A 10,307-nucleotide genomic window follows, 5' to 3' on the forward strand; every position below is an offset into this window, starting at 1 on the left:
TACAAGTCATCATGACGTCAGGCGCCAGACTCACGTGTTCCATATCCACATTGGATACTTGAGTTATGTCTTATTATGGTGTTACTTAGTACAGATAGTAGTAACAAGACGTTTTAAAAGAGCAGTTAAACCGGGGTTAATTGATTTAAAGTCCTGTAGTTACAGAACCCATAGCCTCCGTTCATCCATTTTGTTAGTGCTAAAGTCTACTTTACCACATAACCGCGAAGATATGCAAGTAAAATATTGCTCCAAGTGACAATCTTGGTGAAACTGCGCCCTCCATGTGTGCAACCCTACCTCAAGAAACCGGATACGGATGTGAGGTTTGAATACAACAGCTCCAGGACCGCGTTGGGTAAGGCTTCTGTGTACTTTGCTGGCATAATTCAAAATTTTTGTAATTTTGGTACAAATATGAACACTAGACGGGCTTAGTTATTTTTTTTACGTTAACTGGTAACAGAGACCTGGCTTAAGTTTTGGTAGACGTTTGCTACCACTCAGATAAAAGCCTCTACGTTAGCTAACGCTAACGTAGCTAACATTAGCTAATGCTCAACAAGATGGCCAGGAGTGTCTGGAGTTTTTAACGTGCTGCTGGTCGTGTAACGGTGCTTATAGTAAGCTATATAAACACTTACATGTAGCAATTTTTCGTCTTTTGTCATTCTGCGGCTAACCTAGCCATTTTACAGACTGAGCTTAATTTAATTTGGAGGCATTTTCGCCGCTCAACTTAACGGTTTTATTAGCTTAGCTAATAATACCTCCTGGCGTCGCTGCGACGACTGCCAAGTGGCAAGCCGGCGAATAGCTAAATAACCCCGCCTGGTAATAACGCCCAATAGTGGGGAAAAAAAATCAATCAGCTTTGATAGGCCTTTCGAGATTTTTTCAAAACAGCAAATTTCCTGTTGAGATCTACTAATCGTCTAGCTAGCCTGTTGCCGTTGCTCAGAGTATCACATTTGACCGTATGTTCCCCGCATCCTGTTTGTTCTCTTGCAGATGCCTGGTTTTTACAGAGATGAGCGGTGAGAACGTGAAGTTGTTTGTAGGGAACCTTCCTATAGATGCTACGCATGAAGAACTGAACAAGCTCTTTGCTCCATATGGAGAGATCAACACCTGCTCGTTGCTCAGACAGTATGCCTTCGTTACCCTGAAGGGAGAGGGGGCAGCAGACAGGTAAAATTGTTCCACCGGCCATCACTGGTGTTAGATATTAGTGTTTCGCTTTCCTAAATGTTGTTGTACATCTTGGAAATCATGTAAAAAGGGGTCATCTAGTTTACATGAAAACATACATACTTTTCTCAAAGTATAAGAGCAGACTGAGTTTATTGTATTTAGTCATTTAAAGTAGTCCAGCTTTGTCGTTTTTAACATTTGTCAGAAATGCAACATTTGCATTAGTGATGTTCAGTATGTGTAGTAAAGTAAAGCTAACCCCCAAAATAATTATGCCTTATCAGCAGACTCTTAAATAGAGTATTGCACAGACATTTGCCGTGCATTGCTCTGTCTCTCTTTACTTAACTTTGTTCTGAACAATCGCACTAATGTGCATAGTGGCCTTCAAAATCCTACTGTGAGTTAGGAACATCATAAGATAAATAGAATTTAACTATTCCAAAACCAGAAACTTTGATTTATTTTATCATAAAGGTTATTATACTCAAGTAAAACTAAATTTAAAAAAAACTTTATCTGTGCTTATTTTATTTATTATCATTAAAAGCCAAAAAAGAAATTGGAAGACTTAGGTCAAACAATAAAATTAACAAGGTTTATAAAGGTATGAAAGAAGCAACAGGCTGCAGTATCTGAAAAACTTTAAGATACGGGGGGGGGGGACAGGAACAGGAACAGGACCATTCTCTCACCAAACACTGTTGTGGTCTGACTAATTACAGAAGCTGTTTACTTCCTATTAAAGTGCAGTTAGTAAAACAAGGAAAGGCTGCAGCAGTATTTGTGTTATGCTGGTATTTGATCTCTTCTATAAAGAACTCCCTTAATTCTTCATGGCATAGATTCAACAAGGTCTCATCAAAGATTTTGGTTCATATTGATGTGAAATCATCTAGTCACTGCAGATTTGTCCTGCCTGCACACCTATGATGTGAGTCTGCTCTTGCAGCACATCCCAAAGGTGCTATTTTGGGTCAAGATCTAGTGACTGAAGGACATTTAAGTACGGTGAACTGATGGTCACATTCAGAATAAATATTTACCATTTGAATGTTGAATCAATCATGAGACCAGGCAGTTTTTGTCCAGTCTTCTGTTGTCCAATTTTGACGAGCCTGTGCAAATTGTAGCGCCAGTTTCCTGGTCTTGGATAGCAGGAACTTACTTGCTCAGTTTGGACCTCAGCAGGTAGTTTTCACCAAGACTACATCTGTAAATGCATTGAGTTGTTGCCATGTGATTAGCTGATTAGATGTTTGCATTAATGAGCTTTTGAATAGGTGTGCTTAGGGAAGTAGGCAGTGACTGTATATTGCAGTTAAATGTTATTACTGATGTCTCCTCTGTGGTTTTGAATGTGTTTATGATTAAGCTGTTCTTACGTTAACAGGGCGATACGACATCTTGATGGCAAAGAGTACCGCGGCAGACCCCTGGTAGTCGAAGAGTCACGAGCACGCCCACCCAACTCCACTAAAGTGTTTGTGGGGAACCTCAGCGCTACATGTTCAGCAGATGACTTGCATGGGCTGTTCTCAGCCTTCGGAAGAGTTTTAGACTGTGATAAAGTCAAAGGTAATGTATAAAGCCTTGTAATCTGTAAAGATTGTGTGTGAGAGAGATTTGCATCAGGATTTAATTAACTTGAGCTGTTTTGAATAAGAACAATGCAAGGTGACATTAATCTATTCAGATTTGGGGACTTTAAACTCTGAGCAAGTGACCTTTCTGGTTTGCATCATGGTCCAATCTTTCAAGTTGATGTGACATAAAATATGGGATGGACACATTTTATTGTAAAAATCAGCCTCAGACTAATGTTGACCTTTCTCTTTCCTGTAAACTACAGCAAGGTTATGCTCAAATGTCGGCTATGCGTTCGTGCATATGGAGAGGAAGGAGGAAGCCTTGGCGGCTATTGAGGCGCTCAATGGGACCATGTTCAAGGGGCGTCAGTTGGCTGTAGAGCTCTCCAAAGCCCAACCTCTGATAAACCAGATTATGACAGCCGGAAATTCAGCTAACCCCACAGGTGCTGTAACAGCAGGTGATGATGAAAGGGCAATTTGTTTTCCAAGAAATGAAATGCAGCTTATGTTTTAATCATGTTTTCAGCAGGTGGCAGAGAGGGTCTTCTTCCACGACCGCCTCCGTCACTAGAGCATCATCAGAGTCAAGCAGCTGTGCTAGCTGCAGCTGCAGCTGCTGCAGCTGGATTACCCATACAAGTAAGCATAATTTCCACCAGGATGTCCACTGTCATTTGAAAGCCTTCTAGTCTTTGTTTTTCAAAGTAATGAATATCACATCTCTATTTTCAGTCAAGCCTTTTATGAACTTTAATTTGAACTCCCTATATTGCACCATAGAGTTTAGACAGATTAGATTTAAGAATTTTCTTTCGTTGCAGGTTCAACAAAGTGTCCATAACTCTTTCTACAACACCACATCCTTTGACCCCACCTATGCTGCCCTGAAAGGGATCACCAGTTCTAAAGGTGCAGATGGAGTCATATATGGAGCTCTTGCCAGCCAAGTGTATGGATCTGTAGCTGACCAGGTGTTTCATGAGATGGCAAATCACAATTCTGCATCGACCGCAGTTGAGGAAGAGGTGGAGCCCCAGACTGTACCAGATCCAACAACACTTTTCGAAGCAGCGAGAGCCAAGTTCTTTCAGGAGGGACAGAAGGTCTGTTAACGTTGGAGTAAAAATGGCTTGTGTGTCTGTTTTTGTGTTTCAGAAATGGTCATCTTTTATGCGTTTTTTATGATTCAAGGTTCTGGCAGAGCAGCAGGCAGGAAGAAAGGCTGCACCTTCAGATAATGAGCGGGACCGCAGCCCAATACGAGGAAATCGAGCTCCTCTCCTCCCTGACCCTGTTCCAGGTTCATTTGCTCAGATACGCCCCAAACGACGCGCCCTGCTTCCAACACCACCTGGAGCACCTGAAGACCCTGTCGCTGCCACCACCACAACTCCTGAAGGAGCGGATCCTGTTGCGAGGTACACATAACATTTAAACAGCAGATAGAGATAGAAGAAAAATAAGCTTAAACCAGTTTATGATAATATAACATGGTCATATTATTGAGATTTGTTTGCCTTTTATTCTGCTTCTTTCATACCTTTTCTTCAACTCTAATTTTGACTCAAGGTCATATACAGAATACTACCAACAAATGCATCAGTACCAACAGTATCAACAGTACCAGCAACAGTACCAGTACCTCCAGTATGCCTACACCAATCCTCCACCACCACCTCCGCCTCCACCGGCAACCACACAGGCACCTGCTTCCACCACAACCCCTGCACCACCAGGGACATACACAGCACTCCCAACATATGCCGCATCGGATTCCTATGCAGCCCCAGGAACGTACGACACTTCGGGAAGTTATGACGCCTCATCCAGGAGCTACGACGCTTCATCCGGGAGCTATGATGCCTCGTCTGGAAGCTACGACGCCTCAGCGGGCTATGACACATCTGGAGGCTACGGGGCACCGGGAGCATATGATTCATCGGGAGCTTACGGAGCGGGAAGCTACTCCACCTCCACACCGTATGAGCAGACACCCGCACACGGGCAACCCATGCCCCCGCGCCACGATTACCCTTACCACACGCCAGAACCCCCTTATCGATAGTCCCACCCCCCTCCCACACGCTCCTTACACATGGCAGATGTGTGATTGTGTGTGTGCGCGTGTATGTGTTTGTGTGTGTACGTGGGCGAGCATACATAAGGGACAGTTTAAAGGGGAAAAACTAGAGAGTGGGCAAGGTTGTGATTCTCCCCTGTTTCTCCATCTTGACCTACTAGTCTCTCAATGGATGATTACTCAGTTAAGTGGATGATTATGAGCTAGCAAGGTCTCTGGAGTAGTGGAGATGAGGGAGGCAGCTGATACTGGAGTGCTGTTAAGCATTTATAGTTCCTGTTAGATGTGATATAGGGGCACAGCTGGTTCCTTGTTGAATGTTAAAGCTTAAATTTTGCCTCAAACAAGGTCGGACTCAGAAGTTGGGTTTTTGTCAGTTCAAAAGAGCTTTCTGTTCGGTGTCAGGCGAAGCCCTTTTATGTACTCTACATAAAAGATTGTTGCTGCATGAAATGTGCAGTCAGGCAACTCTTTACATCATCGTATATTGCAGGCAAAAAATAAAAATTACAGATAAGTAAATTATAAACCGGTTTTATCTATGGAAACATATCCTGTCCAACTGGGACTGTATGGCTTTGTTATTGTTTTTATAAAACACTAATTTCTCTACAGGCCCATGATGTTCATTCATGACGGCCAACTTTGGGTTGGCTGCAATTTAATGCGCTGTTAAGCTGTATTGCTTTATACTGATTGTTTCTATAAGTTTGTCCCCTCTTTATATATCTGTCAGGGTGTTGAAGAAACATCTCTTTGTATAATGTTGATCAGTTAGACAGCACCTCAAAATGCAGTCTGCTATGAAGAACACAAAGTTGACTCAGCACATCTCCAACAATAACAAAGTACAAACAGTTGTGCTTGCATATTTGTTGTGGCTTTTGTAGAGTATGTAACAAGGCTTAGTCTGAAGTCATTTGTAGCGACGCTTTCGTAACAAGAAACCTGTTTTGATCAGACGCGTAACCTCTACATGTAATATGGTCTTTGATGAAGATGGAAAGCAGAGCTGAGGTAAAAGGAAGTTTGAGTGGTTAATCAAATTGATTGTTGCATTTACTGAGGAAATTTGATCCCGTACAGATTGAAAATGTGTTGTTAAATTGACCAGATGGCATCTCAAATAATGTATCAGGCCGGTTTCACTTAAGCCCCTTTCAGACATGGGATAAAAAACATCAGTCTTATAGATTGACAGCAGTTGGATTTTACATGAATTCTTCCCACGGCTTCGTTCAGGCACACACACAGCTTGCAATATATCCAAAAGACCTATCTCACTGGTGGCATTGTAAGCATCACTCTGTAGATGTAGTTTCACTTGAGAACATTTGTTCTCTCCTTCATCGTCAGTACCAGCAGGGTTTCTCTGATTTTGAGTGTGTGGGCTGCCGACTGAGCTGCTTCTCCCACACAAGCTCAGAGAAATCATCCTGTCTTCTGAACTGAATAAAGCAAACACATACACTTGATTATTGTTTATGACGCACATGTGACAGCATGCATCCAGACTTGTACCATGTTGAAAGAAATATGTAAATCTTACTAGGTAGACCTAGTGAGATTGCTGTGTCTGAAAGGGGTTTTAGCTGACGGTGTAGTCTTAAAAAAAATAAAAGAATGGGGGCTGTTCACATGAAAACATTTCCTGAGCTTACTCGTTTGCAGGGTTTGAGGTAAATTTCTAGACCATCCTCCTAAAAAAGAGTTGGACTGGTTTATGATGGATATAAGCAGTGTGTGAATAACCTGCTTGATGTTTCGTAGTTTTGTTTTTTTGGGCAGTATTGATTAAAGCAGAGTAGACCCACAAGAGTGCATGATTTCAATTGAGGTAGATGATTATAATTTACCTTACTTTTCTTCCCCTCTTGGCTTTCTGTAAATCTTGAGGTCTGTCCAAACAAAAATATGTTCCAACCTCAGGAACTGAATATATCCTGTCAGTCTTTGCTTTGAAGGTCAGTTTTGCCTTTAAACGTCAGAACAGAGTCTTCACGTAATTTAGTAGTTATTCACACTTAGTTCTTTCTCTCTTCGTTTTGTGTTGAATGCATCCACATCTTTCTCTGATTTTAAGCAACATTCAGTTGTTCAATAGTTTTGGGGGGTTTTTGTTGGTTTTGTATGTATGTGAATTTATAAGAGCCAGGAGGAATGTCAGCAAGCGATGCATGGCCAATGGAGCTAATAGAATTTGAGCAATTAAAATTCAACTTTTAATTTTTCTTTCTTTCCTTCCTTTGCTTTTTTTTTTTTTTTTTTTGACATCTTCCATTATTTTCCATTATGTCGGGAGTCTCATCAGCTGCTGTCATACATTTGGTCTCACGGATAGCTGTGGCAATTTAGACAGAGAGAAAATCTACAATTCGGTACAAATGTAAATATTTAAAAAGATGCCAACCAACATTTGGTAGGAATATTGACTGTTAATAAAAACATAGTGATTGTATTTCTTTCTAAACAGTTGGAGACCTGGTGTAGTTGGACAGTTCAGTTGTACCAGACTCGTAAAAAGAGGCAGCCGGTTTGTATGGCAGGAAGGGGTTACAGTTGTGTTTATAGCATTTAGTGAGTGATGGTGAGTTGTAGTGGCATTGGCGAGTGAAGTAAAAAGAGAAAGCAAGTGTTCGTGTATCGTAGGGTTTTAAGCCGAGCAGACTTAAGGTGACGTTCTCAGTCCTGCTGGTGATGCGAAAGTCGTTTTGGATTTTTCCTGGGCAGAAGTGAGAAGGCTCGAAGACCTTTCCTTTTCTCTTCTGATCTCACCAGAAGCACACACGGGCTTTCTCAGCATCCAAATCACACCTAGACAGCTTTCACCTTATAACTGGGTTAGTTCATATAATTTATAACAGACTACACGTGCGATGCAGTGCAAATAATACTAATGCACACCTGATTCTTCTTGCATTTCATGACTCTCATTAGTTGCTCCGATGTGATTGTACCACACATTAGCTACTCACATTACTTCTTATTCAGCACGCGAACTGATAGTGCTGCGATTCATTTTAAGTGACACATAGCCTCTCTACATTTCCACATTATTCCACCTTCTCCATGTGAACTGTTAGTTGCTTGCCTTGTTGTTGCTGCTGCTCCAGCCACCTTCTTCCTCTTGCTGATTATTGCAGCTAGAGTGGGAGGGAGCCAAACTGAGCCCTTGCCCTGGACGTACGGCACACGCAGCTGTAGCGTGGAATGGGGAAAAAAGCAGCGTTAGGCCTGAAACTGCTGTGGACGATGGGGGGTCTCCCCACTAAGGTAAACACTCAGACCACACACTCCTGCCCCTCCCCGAAACACGCCTACACACTCACCAGCACACACACGCAGTACAGATGCTCCTGTGTCCATACTTCTTACTCCTCACTTGCCTTCAGGGATTCAGATTTGTCCGGAGTTTGGATTTTTTTTTGGGGGGGGGATGTATCTCCCATCTTTTTTCTCTTCTTAATATTGTTTTTTTGTGGGGGGGGGGGGGGGGGTTGTTTTTTTTCTATGGGAGATTTTTTTTTCTTCCAGTTTTTATTTTTTTTATTTTTTTTTATTTTCCTGTTCACATCCTTACATTTCCCCTCCCTCCTCCCCTCAACAAGTTTTCTCTGCTCATACATTCCTGCTCCTAACGTGACCACTCTCACACAAGTTTTTAAGGACATCTGTGCCACCTTTAGTCTAAATCTGAACACACTCTGCAGCAGGCATGTTGTTGTAAGTACGTCCTGTTTCAGCCTATCACCGAAGAGCGCTACAGCCAGAGTCGGGGATATTTAGATCGATGGGTTATCTTAGTTTTTCTAAAAGCGCCCCTGCGGCCTCTTCGGGGGTTAAGTGCCTTGCGTAAGAGCACAGTGGTAGGGCCTCCACTTCAGAGTTGAATAACCTGGCTCAGGATCGGTTGCTGGTTCAACGCTCGACTCCCCCCCCGTCTGAAAACGATTTTTGATGCCGCATTCAACTTGTATGAATGACAATGAACACGGATGCGACCATGTTGTTTTAAATTACATTTTGTCCTATGTTCTTTCAAATGTTTAATTATCAATAAAATGAATTTCAGCTCAATGAAACAATCTCTGTGTGAATATTTGAAGATGCAGAAAGCTTGGTGGGTTTTGCCATTTAAACTCTCAGGGCTCAGCATCAGATGACATTTTATTTAGTTTTATTTCCAAAAACATCAATCTATGCTTTTTTCAAATAAAAACCAATACTCTGATAACAATCCAAACCTGATAATTGAGTCGTTTTTAATATACAAAAGAAGTAGTTGAAGGTATCGGACTTCCACCTGCAAACAAGACCTTTTCATGGATACTCGCTGAGTTTCATGCCCTCAACAGCAATAAAGTTTACAAATGGACACTACAGTACTGCATGGGTGTAGTGAAAACAGTATACACAAATATACTGAGGTAACATGAGGAGTAGGCCTATGTACGTAAATGGGCAAAGGTGGAACATTGAAGGTGAAACTGCAGAGACATCATGCACCATTCGTTGGAATAATGGTATGGATATGCAGCAGTTACTATTCTGGTAACAAATGCCTCCATCAGCCAGATTAGTTTATGAAGTAGCTTCACTAATGAATACAAACACTTGTTTCCTGTTGAGTGTGCAGTCAGTAAATAAATTTAATTGGGGAATTTTCCATTCTGGGCAATGCCCATTGTTAAACATACTCTTTAAAGGTGACCTATAGTGTTCATTTTTCATTTCTGTATATTCATTCTTTTCTAGGGTAGCTTAGCACAATTCGCAGTTCAGTTCAAGCCTCTCAGTCCATCCTGTGTCTGAAACAAACCTTTTTAGCTCATTTCCTTTTAAAGCTGTCTTATTCTGATTGGCTGTCCTTTCCAAACAGATGGTTTGAACAGCAATTTGGTACGCTGTGCCTGCGATGACCAGGTTAATCCTATAATGCCTATTTGATACATGGGTTTTTGTGACTTCTGAATCAGTGTGTTTTGTTTTGGGGGTTTTTCCCTGAAAAATCTGAATGAAATGGTGCAATAAATTGGACAGAAATTATGGACATAGTAGAAATTATACAAACTCAAATGCAAATTGATTTTAAAAATTGTCAGAAGGTTCAATAAACATTCCAGTTTCAGAAAAAAATGAATTTTCTTGCAATTGTTGCATGGATATTGTCTGTCTAAGAGTGGAGGGGGGACTTTTGGCCACTCACTTCATTTTTATGAAACCCATGTTTAATATAAGCATCCACTTTTGAAACATTGTATATGTGTGACATAAGTTAACCTTCCAAATCCATTGTGCACCATTAGAGTGTAGGTAAATGTGTACACTGTAAGTGGAGGTTCTTCTTTTTATTGTATTGTATGGAAAGGTAAGATGTGACAGCAAATACTTTTCTCCTAAAGCCTTTCAAACCTTGAGAACCTTATTTCATTGGGCTTTAG

The 10,307-nt window shown here is 41.4% G+C and overlaps 1 protein-coding gene across 6 annotated transcripts; it reads left to right on the forward strand.

Annotated features, from left to right (window-relative positions):
• The first annotated feature begins 31 nt into the window (after positions 1 to 31).
• On the forward strand, positions 32 to 8,231 carry rbm14a (RNA binding motif protein 14a). 6 transcript variants are annotated; one of them, XM_019363670.2, is made up of 9 exons: positions 32 to 358; positions 1,012 to 1,191; positions 2,588 to 2,772; positions 3,047 to 3,244; positions 3,313 to 3,425; positions 3,608 to 3,889; positions 3,978 to 4,204; positions 4,356 to 4,766; positions 8,010 to 8,231. In XM_019363670.2, exons 2-9 carry the CDS (start codon positions 1,031 to 1,033, stop codon positions 8,011 to 8,013), a joined length of 1,581 nt encoding a protein of 526 aa, XP_019219215.1. In that variant the 5' UTR covers positions 32 to 358; positions 1,012 to 1,030; the 3' UTR covers positions 8,014 to 8,231. The 6 variants fall into 6 exon arrangements, with proteins under 6 accessions (XP_019219215.1, XP_019219213.1, XP_013127885.1 ...); XM_019363668.2 differs by having other exon boundaries at positions 4,356 to 8,097; XM_013272431.3 differs by having other exon boundaries at positions 3,316 to 3,425; positions 4,356 to 8,097.
• The last annotated feature ends 2,076 nt before the right edge of the window (positions 8,232 to 10,307 follow it).

This window comes from Oreochromis niloticus, linkage group LG10, assembly GCF_001858045.2.
Source record: "Oreochromis niloticus isolate F11D_XX linkage group LG10, O_niloticus_UMD_NMBU, whole genome shotgun sequence".
Classification (NCBI taxonomy): domain Eukaryota; kingdom Metazoa; phylum Chordata; class Actinopteri; order Cichliformes; family Cichlidae; genus Oreochromis; species Oreochromis niloticus.